Source organism: Vanellus vanellus (genome assembly GCF_965231255.1).
Source record: "Vanellus vanellus genome assembly, chromosome: 7".
Lineage (NCBI taxonomy): Eukaryota > Metazoa > Chordata > Aves > Charadriiformes > Charadriidae > Vanellus > Vanellus vanellus.
This window is the reverse complement of record NC_138912.1, coordinates 35,849,726-35,866,035: the sequence shown is the minus strand read 5'-3', so window position 1 is coordinate 35,866,035 and position 16,310 is coordinate 35,849,726. Positions and strand designations below refer to the sequence as shown.

At 40.1% G+C, this 16,310-nt stretch overlaps 1 protein-coding gene across 1 annotated transcript in view; it reads left to right on the top strand.

Annotated features, from left to right (window-relative positions):
* Nucleotides 1-16,029, top strand: part of CTNNA3 (catenin alpha 3) — a gene marked incomplete at both ends in the record, with an annotated part of 521,829 nt that extends 505,800 nt beyond the window's left edge. Inside the window, 3 exons of the mRNA XM_082486059.1 lie at nt 5,593-5,698; nt 14,499-14,633; nt 15,946-16,029. Of these exons, the coding sequence (XP_082342185.1) occupies nt 5,593-5,698; nt 14,499-14,633; nt 15,946-16,029 (325 nt within the window). The remainder of the gene's footprint in view (nt 1-5,592; nt 5,699-14,498; nt 14,634-15,945) is intronic.
* Nucleotides 16,030-16,310: the final 281 nt, after the last annotated feature.

The window sequence follows — 16,310 nt, the reverse complement described above, 5'->3', positions numbered from 1 at the left end:
TGTGTTTGGCTGGGGAAGAACTGCAGGAGGCACAAGTGGGACCGTGGAATGTAGTGAAAACTGAATTAACTGAATACTGTAGTATTTATAAAATATAATTTGTTTAGGAGTATCTTTCTGTCTCTGTGGATAATGGATGTACCTTATACAACTAAATACGCTGATAGCAGTATAATTAATGCTTAGACATGTACTTTAAGTAACTTGATAGTCACCTGGATGAGTGCTCTGACCTTCTTCGCAAAGTTAAGAAATGTTCCAGTTGATTCCCATCAACCAGGAGCCCTAGCCAACAGTCAGCCTCATCCAGGCCAAGCCTGAACCTGACTGGTGATACAAGTTGGGGCTGCTCAGATGGGCATTGCCTGGGGTTGGCCAGGATTGCCAGGCTGGATCCATTGCTGAGCTTTGACTGGAACAGCAGGGACCAAAGAGATAGATGTATTGCTGGGTCTGTACTGGTTTGGAGTTAGTGCTTTCTTCTGCAAACCCGGAAGTACAGTGGGAGCTGTCAGGATTTGCTGAGCTAGAAATTAGGATGGATAATAATGTAGTGGTCAGTGCCTGAAGCTCAAGAATTTCATGTGACAAAGACCACTCAGGTTGTGGTTGGGAGATGACAGTAGTTACGAAGCTTAAGTTCGTGCTTTGTAGTGCTATGAAATACTTACGTTTGAAGGTAGGTTATGCTTTATTGAAGCATGTGCATACTTTGAAGGTATGGACATGCTTTAGGAGGAGTTTATTTTCTGAGATTGACTAGTCAGTAGAGCTCCCTATCGTTGTTTGTGATGCAGGGGAAGCACAAAACAGCTGCTGAGGTGAGTACAGTGAGTAGTGAGTGAGTAAGCCACTCGGCTTTGCTCAGAGACAGAAGACTCTCTATTCCTGGAAAAGGGGATGGCAAAGGCCTTTTGTATTTGAGGTAAGAGTACAAGTTTCTGTTAACATAAGTATGAAGAGAATATTTTTGATAGTGACTTTTCAGAGTGAAATTCCAGTATGAAGGCAAAAAGAAAATAATGCCCGATACTGATGCGTGCTAATCATTGTTGTTAAGTTTAGGCCGACAGGGATGGAGTTGCTCTGCAGATACACTGTTTATCATGGCTTGGAGCAAGAATGATTAGATTGCAGAGGCTTAGGTCTCTCTTTCACAATTTTCCAACCCTCTTGGTGTCCTACATTAACGTGGTCCAGCTTTTTTTTCCTCTCTGATTGTACCTGCCAAGACACATTTCTGTGAAGCTTTTTTTCCTCCTACAGTTTTGTTGAGATATTCTGAACTGATTTCATTGTACACAATCTAAATACATTCCTTCTAGTTAGACTTAGCTGGACATCTTGCTCAAATTATTTAAGATCTGTTCCTAGTTTCCTCATTGGATAGAGCAGGTGGCATATAATTGCTCACAAATATAGTACTTTCTGTCTCATATTTATTTTCATAGCCTTGAATGTTTTTACCAACTTACTTAGCTAGTAAGGCTCTATGCTTGGAAATAGAGAAGTGTGAGGGAAACAGTATTAGATCTTCCGTGCAATGAATCAAAATCAGGCATTCAGAGGCTGTGAACCCAATGAAGTGATGGGGAAAGCATTTCAGTAAATGCGGTAACTGAGTGTGTGAGATGTAGTTTAGCTTTGAATATTACAGAGATTAGAAGCAGGGAAAAAAATAGTAAAAAGAGGCTGACCCAGAAAAAAGTGCATGGACACCGTAGCAAAGAAATTAGATTTTGCTATCACAGAAGAGGGAAAAAGATGCCAAACTGTGCAAAGGAGAAATTTTTTGATGGTTTTGACCAGCAGATGGTACCTGGTGGGAAGGACGTTTTTATCTGTCTTTAAGCATCTGCTGTAGGTGCACGAGCTAAGATAATCTTAAACTTCTACATGCAGATCTATATTATCTATAGCAATTTGGTCATTCTTAAGAACTGGACCAGTACCACAATAGTCTCACGGATTAGTCAGTGATGCTTCGGCACCTGCTGGAGGAGAATCATGGACTACGTGTGTAAAATGTAAAATGGTACAGTGATTTGGGGAGAGAACTAAGTGAAATATCTGAAAAAAAAAATCCAGACAGTGAGATGGATAGCTCAGGGAAACAGCCTCCCAAGCAAAGTGTTATTTCATACTTCAAACTTGCCAGAAAAAATGCAAGTAAAAATAAAACTGGTAGGAAGCTGTCTACTGGCTGGGGAAAAGAACCTAGATGATTTAATAGACTTCCTGTGTCTTTTAACATCTGGATTCAGGGAGTTAATCTGAGCTAGTGGCATTCTGAACCTGCTGATCTGGTGCTAAATCAGGAAAACTGGGAATTCACAAAATGCACAGCTGCACCATTAACATTAGAAGACGGCGCGTATTGAAACCGGTAGTCACTCACCAAACAACATGAAACTTCTGTGTTAAATTTAAAATATAATAAAATTGTCGGACTGGAAGAGACCTCAGAAGGGGATTTAATCATCCCATAAATCATAGCAGATGTCTGTCTAGCCTCGTCCAGTGTTGGAGACGCTACAGCCTCCTGGCTGCTCTGTTCCACTTCCTCATGATCTCAGCAACTCACCTCAAACTCCTTTTCTAGAATGTAAGCTCAGTACTACCGCCCCATCCACTGCAGCCGTGGAGCTCATTAGAAGACTGTTACCATGTGTGTCCTACAGCCTGTCTCGCTTTTGCTTCCTTCTTTGCCCCACTCGTAGCTTTGAAATTTCTATATCAAAGGAGGGTTTAAACCCTCCAGTCTTTCCTTATTGGCCATGTTTACAATACGTCTAATCATCCTGTTTGCACGGTCTCCAGTCGCGTCAAAACTTTGTTCATGGAAACCCACACAGAACTGCAGCTGCAGTCTTACCAAAACTGGGAAAGCGAAAGGCAAACTTTGTTTTGGATATCTGCCGATTTGTGTACCTTGATGTGGCATCCGCTGTTTTCATAACAGCACTACCTCATGGACTCTTGTTCAGACTGACCCACTGTAATAACCCCCGTATCTTTTTTTAAACCTGCTGTATAGGCTTTATCTCTCTCTTTCTATGCAGTTGATTATTTATGTCCAAATCTAGAGGTTGCAGTTGTCCCCATAGAAACTTCATCCTCTTTGTTTCTGTCTGCTTCTTCCATTCGCACGGTGATTCAGCAGAATTGGTGTACTCCCCCGAGTATTCTTTTAAAAGTATTTAGTGGATAGAATAGGCAAACATCATAACTTGGGATTAATGGCTCATTATGCCATACCCCAAGGCAATTAAACCTGTACTTTATTTGAAAGGATCTGGATTTTACGTGCAGGTAAAAAAAGGAGGGCAGGTAGTTCTTCTTGATTGTGTATAAAAGGAGCCCTCTTTGTCTGTGTAACTGAACACACTTTTTTTGACACTTTTTAATATAAGCCTGAGGCATTCTTAAACACTATTCCTAAACATTTATTCCAAGATACAGCTGTGGTTTATAGCTCATAAACACCCTGCCCCACATTTCTTAGAGAATGTAGTAGAGAAGAACTGGAACCATTGGTGCAATTAGGTGGCAAGTGGAGCAGAAGTCGTGTCAGTCCTCAGTGCTGAGTGTTCATCTAATGGCTCTCACGGTGGTGGAAAGAAATACTTCCTTTTTATTTGTTTGAAATATCTTTTTGGGGTACAGTTGCTTCATTCTCGTTAGCCAGATCCTCTGAGAGACTTGCACAGGTACAGGAAAATTGCCAGTTTGATTGAACAGCTTCACCTTCAAAATACTTGGCCGGCATATCTTCAGATGTCAAAAAAAGCTGCTGGCTGTTAGTCACAAGAATTACCTAAGCAGAAACTGCTTGCACTGTTATGCCATCTCTCCTTTCCCCAGTTCTTTAGTTCTGGGTTACGTTCACCTTTTCTGTTGTTTCACTGGTAGACTGCGTTGTAACTTTCCAAGGGGGTACTGGACTGCTTATCGTTTGTGCAGCATCTGAAGGACTTGCTGTGAACAACTGACATACCTGTGGCCTTTGGAACCTGCAACAACACAAACAGAAATGAAAAATTAATTAGTGGACTGAAATGAAATGAAATGAAATGAAATGAAATGAAATGAAATGAAATGAAATGAAATGGTGGGAAGATTCAGAAGATTCAGTATGTAGTCGTAAGAATTTAGTTGTGCAACGAAGGGTTAGAAGGGAAAATATCAGGAAAGGCAACTTAAGGGCATGGTGATGTTTGAAGTACTTAATTCTGCATGCACGGGATTGCGTTTGACAATTCTTTCCTCACATACATTATTACTCTTCCATAAACTGTGATCGATTTGCTAAGTAGGTTTTCTGTAACAAGAAGATACCTTCCTGTTGAAAAATAACACGTAAAATACCCGATTCTAGGTTGTTCCAAATGTGGGCTTCAAAAATGGAGTATAAGGAACTCTGTTTTGCGAAGTATGCTTTGTTCCCGAGGATCAACAAATAGTTCTTTGCGAAGCAATATAATTAAGAAAAGATTAAACGTTACCTGCCATGTCGAGTGGGCATCGCTGTCTTTTTACTGAATGAAATGTTTCTATAACTACATATGATAATATTTTTAGGCTAAATGAGCTTTTTACGGGAATGGTTTGCCACCTTTATACATGAAACCATATTGACTCCAAGGAAGAGTCTTCTCATTTGAACAAAAAAGTATAGTAAACTTTTTCTATGTTTTCTACGTGCTTTGTCCATTGCAGAACTTGTAAATTGGTATGAGGCCTTCAGGAATTAAATGTTTATGTAATAACACTCAAAGTATTCTTGTCAAAGATGTGAAATGCAAAGTTGAATTTGGCAGGGTTGCTCACTTGATACACGTGTGAAGTAAAATTAAGTGCATTGCTTACCTTAAGTGGTCACATTTTACTTCTTAGGTTCTAGAAACATTCTCATGTAATGAAAGAAGTTTTTTGGAGTTAGGGGGGGCGTTTGTACAAAAGAAAAAGAAGTTGGCCTCTAGACAAACTGGTGACGAGAACTTTACAGTTTTCCTAAACTGAAAATTGTGCTTTGAGTAATTTATTTGGAAAGTACTTTGAGATATGGCATATCTGTATTTTGAGTAGCATTTTTTAGTTTTAATCGCAGCCCTGTTCGTATATTTCAATTCACTGGTATACACCAGTTAAATTAAAAAAAACCCTAGTTTTTCTGACCAGATGTCCGCAGTGAGTCTCAGAATACATCACTGTGCTGAACTTTCTTTGAACATATTTACTAGAAAATTCCTGCAAGGGAAAGGAACATAAACTTCATATAACCAAAGGAAAAGCAAATGGCACAAGTACTCTCTTAAAACCCGCGTCCTCAGGATTTGGCATGGGTTGTGCTTCCAGCATGGAAAAACCGTGTGACATCTTTCTGGTAGTTCTGCATCCAGCTGATGCCAAACAATACAAATTTGTGGGACGTTAAAACGAAACAGTTGGGGGGGGCGGGGATTTAATTAGTGTTGCTTCTGTATGGATTAGTTGTTTTATTCAATTAAGTTCTTCTGTGCCTAATTTGCATGGATATGATTTATTCTCAGTTTTTGAATAATGTAACAGGGTTCTTTGTTTCATTTGAAGGGGTAGAGGACCACTGAAGAACACATCTGATGTAATTAATGCAGCAAAAACGATTTCAGAGTCAGGATCAAGGATGGATGTCCTAGCACGGCTGATTGCCAATCAGGTAGGTTATTTATGCAGCAGTGCATTAAACTTTGTCACAGATTAATCCGTCCACAGAACCTCCAACACCTGAGAAGGTCGCTTACAAGAAAAGCACTTGTGACCTTTTTAGATCTACCTGTCTGATTTTCCTTTTCCGAATTCTGAAGTGATGGATCCAGAGATCCTGTCTTAATTGAATATGTGCATTCTCTTCTTCATATATATCGATGTGTCTGTTTATATACGATTACCAACACATAAATATATGTGTACGTATATCACAGATGTATATGTACGTATATGTTTGTGAGGTCCTTTAAGCTATGAACGCAACATTTTAGAGATAGAGTATATGTGAACATATATGTATGTGTATATGTGGAATAATTACTAAAATGATCAACAATACAGCATTGTTCACACATTAAAAAAAGGTATAAAATCAAAAGGTTTCTAGGGTAGAATCCAGACGCAGCTGGTCTGCGAAGAATCCGCTGCATCTGCGATTCCCTGTACAGTATTGCTTGCAAAGCAGCACAGGGAGTGGAGTGGGGTGGAGACTCCAGGGCCAAACCCTGTGATAATCCAGCAAACATGGGAACGACATGGAACCATGGAACTGATGTGCGCTAAGCTAAGAAGAAAAACAGTGCGGAGGGTGGAGCGGAGTGGAGACACTGTGGCCAAACTCTGTGATAAAATGGGAAGTTGAGGGCCAAATGGAACCCTTGAAGGTCTTCTGGAACTGATAAGCTGCCTAATTGTTACCCTGAGCCAATGATCTGTCATTTTTTGACAAGATGCTGTCCTTTGGGAGAACTTTGCTCATTATAATACCAAAACACACCTCTGTCTCAAAGGCTGCCCGCCTCCAAGGTGCGACCGCTCCTCCTCGAGTCTGCGCCCTGACTTTTTCGTAAAGTCTACCTTTAAAGGAGAGGCGAGAGAATTTTATACCAATCATAATAAAGGTATTTATGACCAGAGTCACTCAAACTCCACCCTGAAGGTAAGAAATAGTATAAAAGTAGTCCAAGAAAGGGGGAGTCTTAGGGAAGACACCATCGTGAACAAGTTGAGGAGGACTCCGTCAAAGACTGCCTTTGGCTTCTGGGATCAGTCGACGGGGCTGAGCCTCTCTTCCCCCCGTAAGGGCGCTCGTGGGTAAGATTCGAACGCTTGGCCATACCAAGTGCTTCTCCGGGAAACTTAGAACTCTCTATAGAGTTGTTTTATAACCTAGCGCGTTTGTAGCCAAGCAATATTACTGACATCTTTAGTATCGGCACGTGCTTTGCAGACAGTCACTATCACCGGCAATCCAATACAACCTGTGTAACTGTTGCTTAAATGAACTGCACTGTGTAGGCAGGTAGTCGTTTGGGTTTCTCAGTGAACGTGACCAAAGAGTGGCCGTGGTGGTTCATGAGCACGGCTGGGCTGAAGGTGCAGTCCGCTATTAGTGTATCCAGAACCGTACCAGTTTAATATATATTAACGCGCCTGGACTGATAGTGGTGGATTGGGCATCACTCAGAATTTAAACCTAGCCGCACCTAGCCTCCCACCTCCGTGAGGAGTGTTAGAACGCAAGGGGGTTTATTTTCTGCCAAAACTACTTTGTCCCTTAATGCAACAGTATAAAATACACACATATATTCATAGGTCCTTTATGAATGCAACTTTTTGGATGTATAAGTGTAGTCCCTTCTTGACTTTGGGTAAATTACGCAGAAACAACTGGAGTTGTTTCAGGTGAGTCAGTTTAGATGTGGGAAGACAGGATCGGTGCTTTGGCACACAGTTCTGCTGAATGGGCTTACTGTTTTGGACTGGTGCTAGGTCTCAGCACCAGTTAGTAAGGTTACTGACTTTTTGTCTCCGTCTCTGAAATTATTTGTTTTCCACCCTGATCTCTATATATGTTATAGAATCTGTGCTTTTGCTGTACCTAGGTTCGCTTTCCTATCTATCTCTCACCCCAACGCTGGCCGTTTCTTTGGAGCACTGATGTCAAATGGTTTTCCGTGTAAATAGCCTTCTGGGTAGTCAGAGTGTGGCCTCTGCATACCTGCAGTCTTGAGGTGATTGGTTTTTAGCATTTAAAAGAAATACACGTCATTGTCCAACACAAAAGGTTAGAGCTATAAGGTATACTTTATTTCCATTGCATTTTTAAAGCATCAGCTCAAAAAAAAAAAAAAAGACACCAAAAAAACTCAAACCAGGATCTACATAAATCGATGCACACGCTCGTTTTCCTGGCTAAGACAACTGCACAGTAGCTTTGTAAAGGAATACACCAAGCAACTCGTCCCCTGCAGCCCTCTTCACGAGGTGCGCTTGGTTGTTTCAGAGCCAGACAGTTCCAGTAGAACAACAATGTAGTGAAATGTCAGTGTGCAAGTATCAAATCTAAGCCATTTATATATTCCTAGTCTTCGTGACCGCCTTTTAGGCACAGGGCAGCATGGTATAGTCACTGTCTTCCGCACCCTCGCATACTGTCTCTCTTCCCCTCACTTTTGATTTTCACACACAATGCTTTCTTTTCTAATATCTATGAAGCAGCAACAATCTGTCATATGTCTCTCTGAATTTCAGATAACAAGACAAAGAATTCCAATTCCCAGTCTATACAGTTACGATCTGATTTGTGGAAAAACTAGGTAAAATGTCTTGAGTCCCGATTTCTGATCTTGACAGGTACTCTTCCAGCACATCTCTTTTTTCTAGAGCATTTAAAAGAAATACTTCCAACGTTTTATCAATTGCAAATTAAAATTCAAAACTGTAACTTGTCACTGATCTATTGCAGCGAACGATGTGGTATCAACGCCAAAGATAAGTAAGGGTCATAATCTCTTGCTCTTTTTAGAACAGGGAATCCAGTCTCACCAAAGTGTTTCTTTCCTAAAATTTTTCTTTTTCTGTATTATTACAGTGACTCCAGACTACAAATTAGTGTGAGGAAAAAGTAGCCGTGAATCATTAGCGCTAATAATTTGTGCGTACCCTCATAGCTGCTGGGAAATGTGACATCATTCAAGTTATTGTAACCTTTTTACTGGATTCACTCAAATTATTTCCATTGGTCCTAGCTCAGAGCTTGCACATAGTTGATACCCTTGAGGCACCTGACCCCTGGTATTTATTCCCTGCGGCATCTCGTACGCATCTGAAATAAACTAGTCAGTTACAGCTGTATTTTAGATTAATTAATTTCACGTTGCAAGCACTAGAAGCAAATGAGCATATGCGATTAAGAAAAAAAAAAAAAAAAGAAAAAAAGAACAAAGCAGCCATTCCAGTACCTCTGTGGTGAACACAACTACAGTCATAGATAGAAACATATAAACTTGGTAAAGAAGAGAATCTCACCTTTACTCCTCCTATTACAAAGATGCTTAATATGATCCTCTTGTTCCACAGATAGATAGCTGGAAATCTTTTAACTTCTATAACCTTTTTTGCCCCCACAAATAATCCTTTCGCTAACTTTCAGAGCTCTTTTCTCACTGTGGTTTTGATTTTTTTTTTTTTTTTACTCCCAAGGTATTTGTAAAGACCAATAATTCCTTTTCTCAGCTGTTATTTTGGTAAAATTTGTATGCCTTGCTCTCTTGGGGTACTAAAATAAAAGAAACATTACATTCCTCTGGGCTGCCTAATTGCTGTTCTCTGAAGCTGGTCCAAACTGAAGAAACCCTTCAAGACTTTGGTGCCCAGACTGCGACGTGAATTCTAATGAGGTTTTATGAGTGCCTCTCTCAGCAGCATTAATACTTCTTAGTGGAATATTTCACCTGTTGCCTTTCAGTAACATCTAAATTATGTGGAATTTTTATTCCATGTAAAAATGGATTTGTATGATGGGCTTCTGAAAATAGATACCTCTACTTAGTGGCAATTTTCAAGTAACTTATAGGTCCTTGCATTCTTCCTGCGCATGCTTTTCTTGACACTTTTTCACCACTTGCTTTCAAGCTTAGGCTACCCCGTAAGTATTGCCTACCACTTCTGGTAGGCCACATCACTTTACTGGTCACGGAAGTCTGCTGTCACTCTGCCTTTGCAGCTAAGAGGACCACAGGAACGTATGACAGCATTTGCAGTATTCAAAGCTACAGGCAAGGAAGCAAAAACCTCGCTCTGTCTTCCATCTGGGTTCAGACCTGAGCAAGAACCCCAAATAAGCAATCACTGCATAATGAAGAATCATTGTTCTATCTCTTTGACCTTTCCCGTTCATAAAACATTTTCATAGTAATTATTTTTGGTTCATACTCCGTGGAATTTCAGGGATTTGGAATTGAGATCTGTGGAATTACATTGTTCGTGCAGTTTTTCTGTGCGGAGGGAAAAAAAAACAGCCGCCCCACCCTGAAACTCCATTTGCAGTATTTTATAACTCATCAGCCACAAGAGCACCTCTCTTATACATTGTTCTTTATTTCAGTTTTTTATAAATCCCTCTTCCTGTGTTTGCAGCAAGGGGACGCGACGTGGTACGATTAGCAGAATTCAGTTATATTTCAGTCCATACAGCACTGTAAGATGACTCAGAGTAAACAACTGTGAAAATGATCAAGTACAGTGTAAACATAAACCTTGGCAAAGTAATAACGAGTACATGCATAAAAAAATGAGTTTAAAATAAGATTGTTCCGTTGTCAAATTTGTGACCTGGAAACCCTAAGATAATTAAGGCAGTTAGTACATCCTGGTTTTAATAGAATGTGCTGTAGATTTAGATATCTTTTAAAAGTCTCCTCAGTATTCCAGTCGGTTTGCACCAGGAGGTCCTGGTCCATTATGATCCCAGTAAGAAAAGGCTCTCAGACTCTGTGAGGTGTCATTTTTAAACGCGTTTTGTCAGAGCTAACGCTGTAAGGAAAGAACAGTGTAGCTAACCTTGCGTCCCTTTCAGTGGTGGGAACGCCAGGTGGCGTAGCATTGAACGGGCCTCCGATCCGCACCCAGCACGCTGGGCAGAGCCCATTCTTCAAAGAGAATCCCCACTTTGGTCATTCAATGGGCTACGGGGTTTTCTTACCAGGAAACGTCTTTATCGGTCATTTCCACCGTGAAATGGGATGTTCACCCGAGAACTTATATTCTGCAGTCCTAGATTAGGGCAAGGACACTGATGACCAGGACCAAGTGGAAGCTGCCCACAAGCTCCTCTGCTGCCGTGCCTTTGCTAGGGGTATGCTGTGGCCAGGGGGGTTGTGCACCACCGCACGGCCTGAAGGCCGGGTGATACCTGCAGCATAGCGCAGCACAGGCCTGGCCCCGCTCGGGTTGACTGCTGTGGGGGTCGGTAACTCCTCGATGTACAGTTGTCTCTGGGTCTGGATCAATACTTCACTAAAACGGTGCAACTGCTTTTAAATTCTGGAAGTATAGGGATCAATGTGAAACATCTCTTTCTACAGAACCAGGTAGTCTCCTGACTTAGAAGCTGATGTACTGTAAGAAAGTTTTCCTGAAAGTGAAATTAAAAAGGCATCCTTTAAAATGATTAGCAGATAAATATGGTCCAAGTGGATGTGGCAAAAAAACTTCTGACCGCAAGATCATCTTACCTGAAAGCTTACAGTTAATTAGTAGTTGCAATACACGATGCTTTTATATAAATGTATATCTATATAAGTGGGTCTGTGTGTGATTATACCCCGTATTACTCACCATGAAGGCAGAGATGATGGAGCAGCAGCAAATACTAGAGAAATGCTACCGACTCTGTTAGCAAAGGAATGAAATCGAAGTAAAGCAGGAACAATATTGTTGGCAGTCAGACTTTCCTGCAGATTTGTTCGTCTTTTGATCTTTTCGGTCCAATGGCTTTTTCACTGGGATTGTAAATGTTGGTTTCACAGTGTTCTTAATCAATCGCTGCATAATTTATCAAACCGCTTTGAGGTTGCTGTGGATATAATTTCTATTAGGTAAAACCCCACTGCATCTGTGGGACGGAAGTCAGTTCTGATCCTGTTATTACGGAAGGGCCTTGTTCACACCCCACTACCTTCAATATGTATGGGGAAGAACCTCATAGTTTGCCAGGAACCCCAGCTAAGCATGTGAGGCATTAAACCAGTAACTGTCAATTGCCTGTGGGATGATTAAACTCAGACTTTATTAATAATTGTCCTTCTGTCGCAGTGTAGTGTTTGGTTTCACTAGTAAGCAAGCGTTGCTTGTACCAGATGCTTCTTAGCAATAGGTAGAGGATTCCTTACGGAATATCCTCTCTACAGAGTGCATTTCTTCCTAACATCTGTTTTGTGGTTGATTTGGATACGCTATAAGGCATGAGGCTTTAATTTTTTTGTAGTACTCTACTTTATCCTGCTTAAAGTAGTGTAGAATGTTATCGTTATCCCTGGAAATGCCTCTTCGTTGTATTGTGTTGGTCCTTGCCTCGATCATATCGTCTTGTAAAGTTTTATGGGTAAAGTTCATAAAATGAACACACTTGGTTCATTTAGGCCAATATCCTGTGGCTGACAATAGCTAATAGTGAATATATACAGAACTCCACGAGATAACGGCATGTGTTTCACGGTACTTCCGCAATACGGTCTCCCAACCTCCAGCAGCCATTCAAGAATTTACCTAACCCAACATTTTTGATACCCTTAATCCATTAAACGGTCCTTGATATTTTTTCATTAATTTGTCCAGTCATTTTTTGTAAGCCGTTTGAGCTTCTAGTATAACCATTCCGCAACAAAGATTTCTGCAAGTTCTGAGTGTTCAAACCCATCTCCTTTTGTTTTGAACTCATGCTAGTTTCTCCTAATGGCCTCTTGGATTTGTATTGGAGGAAAGAGTACCTGTCTTCATGAAAATCTTTATTGTCCTTGTCCTCTTTTCTCACGTGCCTTGAAATGGGCAAGAGAAGGGAAACATGCACCATACTTGCGCAGCGTAGTAAAGCTGTGGATACGCCACAGAGTTGTACAGTTGCGTAATTACATTTCAGAAGTCTTTTCCTAATAATGCCCAGCATTTGCCTGTTTTTGAGTGCTACTGAGCACCGAACCAGTGTGTTCATGGGACTATTTTAACTTCAAGGTCTTGTTCTCGAGTGGCAATTTCCCGGTCTTTGATGCATATCATCCTTAGCATTCCAAAAATGTTACACATTTCTTCTCTAATGGTATGTAGGAAAGATAGTGAATGTGACTGGCCTGCCGATGTTATTACAGGAGAGTACTATATAATAGGGTTAACATATTCTTGTCTCTGAACTTCTGTAACTGACAGTATCACTATTTGAAGTGGATGAGACACTGTATCAGCACCCTCTGTGCCCATCTCTTGAGTTTTTCCACTGGGGGGAGAAAAAAAAAATTACAGTGTATTTAACAAGAGGAGAAGAAAAAAATGAGGAGCAAGCGTTTCATTCCAGGAAATACACGCTGTCTAGATATAATTAGTTCTGATGCTGAAAGGGATTACATTTGACTGGAAGGACAGATTTTTATTAATTAAAATTCAATAAACCATGAGTGTTCCAGTTTTTAATCGGTCACTGAGATGCCAGTATTTAAATACTGATTTGTGCCGTTCTTAAAGCGGTGTTGAGTAAGGAAGAAACCAAGACATATTTCAATATAGTTATCTGTAATACACTACTACTCTGAAAACATCAAACATAAGAAAGAGAGTATGTCAAGAAACTCCTCTGTTTTTCTTCTAAACCATGCCAAAGCACAGAAGACATTTCAGCAACGCATCTAACAGAACACGAGGTAAGGACTGGCATTTAAAATTGTTCACTTGATTTCTTCATTATTCCTCGTTATCTTTTCCTAAGTCTAAAACATGAACTTGCTTGCTTAACCAAACATTTCTGTTCTATTGCGTAGTCACAAAGGTAGAATCATCACCCCCATTTTAAACAAGTATCAAGTTCCTTCAGTAGTTTAGGTAAAGTATTTCGTGAATTAGGAAGAAGTGGTGCTTTTTTCTGACTTCTGGCAGGTTTTGGATTTAAATCACGACTGCATTGACCACAGTTCCAGAACAGCAAAGGTTTAATAACTGTCCAAAACCATAGATGGTCGTTGCTACTGCAGTTGGAGGGAATGTCTCTTTTCTTTTTTAATATGTAAAGTTGAACACAATTTCCTATCAAAAGAAAGTGACCGTATTTGTAATGTAGGCACGTACGTGTCTGAACAAGTGTAGGGATCTATTTCTTATTTATCATGCTCACTTTCTGGAGCTGTGGTAGTGCAATAGAGACTCACCATTCACCTTAAGATCCCTTTATTTTGCCAGAGCAATGAAAAGCAGCTTTAGAGCGAACGCATGCCAGGCCTTAAGTGTCTAGCATGGTACTCACAGAGCAGTATTTCCTCTCCAGCTGCTCCCGACTATTTTGGGAGTTGACAGAAGTGAGGGTAGAAAGATGCGATGTTTATAAAAATTGTCTTGGTAAAAGTATTGAAATCAGTGAGTTTTCTGTAAGAGTCTTCTTTTCCCGTTCCCACCGATACAGAAGATCTGCTGATCAAGTTGAATGGATGGATGGAACACAAAAAAACCCATGGATTGTATTACAAAAGGAAGAATTTGTTTAGAAATATTGCTAAGGGAAGCCCAGCGGTGTTAAATTAAAAGGGAATATGGGGAAGTTTAGGATTATTCTGAGCTTCTCCAATTACTTTGTTAAAAAGCTTCACAAGAGGAATGAACTACACGACCTGATACAGCTGCAGTGAAATGCACGCTACAGTCACGTACAATTTGTCTGAGACAAGCTGCTGAAACGCTTTATTAATTGTTCTTTTTTTAATCTTCAGTGTCCAGACCAATCGTGCAAACAGGATTTACTGGCTTACCTAGAACAGATCAAGCTGTACTCCCATCAGCTCAAAATCTGCAGTCAAGTTAAAGCAGAAATCCAGAGCCTAGGTGGAGAGCTTATCGTGTCCGCTGTAAGTAGAAGAATGCTATAAATATTACTTTGTTAAGCAAAATAAATCTTAAGTTTGAGTTTTGTTTCCTGTGCTTGTGAGATATTCCAGTGTAGTCCCAATTCTTGTTTTATTCCCCACTTTTTTTTTACACTCACTTAACACAGAGAATCTAAGACAGTGAAGCATAGTGGTGGCTTAAGAGAAAATGCAAGCAATTTCTTTTTTCCCCCTATTAAATTCTCGAGACACACTATTCCTCACTGTTATTCTCGAGTAATTTGGTTTTTAGAACTGTAATCTCTTTTAGATAGCGGTTAATTTATTTACATACATGGAGTACTTCATAACATGTGTGTAGACAAAAAAGAATTCTCTAGAGATGTACTTCCGGTTTAGAAGGAAATGATGGATTTTGCATTAATGTAAGAGTCATTAGTTCCGTTAAGTATCGTTACCCATGGAAAAGATAGCGTTTGTGAATTTGTGGAACTTCTATGCAGTTTTCCTCTGGACAGATCTGATCACAGGCATTCATATAATGCTTTCACCTGCATATACTCTTTGATTATTTGTGTTATTAGCTGATAGCGTAGGGGATTATGATTTCAACATACAAAATCTGCTAAATGGCTGTTCTGGTTGTTCCTTCTCTGGGACCTGTCATTTGGGACTCTTTCTTTATGCAGTCTCTGATTTTGTGGTCTGGTATGTATTACTTGTCTTTGGCATTCTTGTGTCTATGTGAAATGTGGAAATAGATTAGCTACCTATGATCTGTACTTTTGCTCATCTTGTTTCATTACTGAGTGCAATGGATTGGTGCAGTCCCTGTGAGAAATTCTGGAAGCCTAGTTTAGTTCCTCCTCTTTTCTTCCTCTCGCTGGAATGATACTCACATTGCTTTCTTTACTGTTTTATTGTGTCACGTATTTGTCAATAGTGGGGATTATTTAATCCTGGTACAGAAAGTTTAATTCTAGAAATGAAACCCCCAACTTAACTTCATTCATATTCCCAGAGAGATGACTATAGTTCTTAATCCTGTTTCAAGGAAGGAACATGAGAACATATACTGTGTGCATTCAGAAGTTCCAGGTCAGGAAGGCAGTTACTTGTTCAAAGAAACGCTTAATTCAGTTCAGTTCAATAAATACACCTAAACAGGTGCAGAGCTTGGAGTCACTGAAAAGTAAGAACGCACTTAGAGTCCTGCACAGATTTGGAAGTGTTTTGTTGGAGTCAAGGTGAGATGAAGTAAATTGCAGTTGTTAATCTGTTAAAGCAATTTTGGAAAATGCTTCAACATTGATTGTAAATTTTTTTAAATAAGGGTGATACAGTTAGGCCTATAAAAGAGAGGAAAACTGCCAGCCAGCACTCCAGGAGATCTGCACACTTACCCAAAGCGTCTTAAAGTCAGTGCAGACATACCTGGTTGGTGTCAGTGCTTATGAAAAAAGTCCCAGTAATCTAAATGTCTGTCATTTGGGGAAAGGGAGGGCATTCCTGATTTACTGGTCTGAACTGTTGCCTTAAAATTGTTATTGTGTTTCTGTGAAAACACAACTAAACGTGATGGGTTTCCTAAAAGGCTTGTCCTAATGTATATGGAAATCAATAACTTGAGTTTGAACATCTTTAAAATCTTGAAGCATGTGGTAATTAAAAACATGTGATCTGAATAAAGTGATAAGG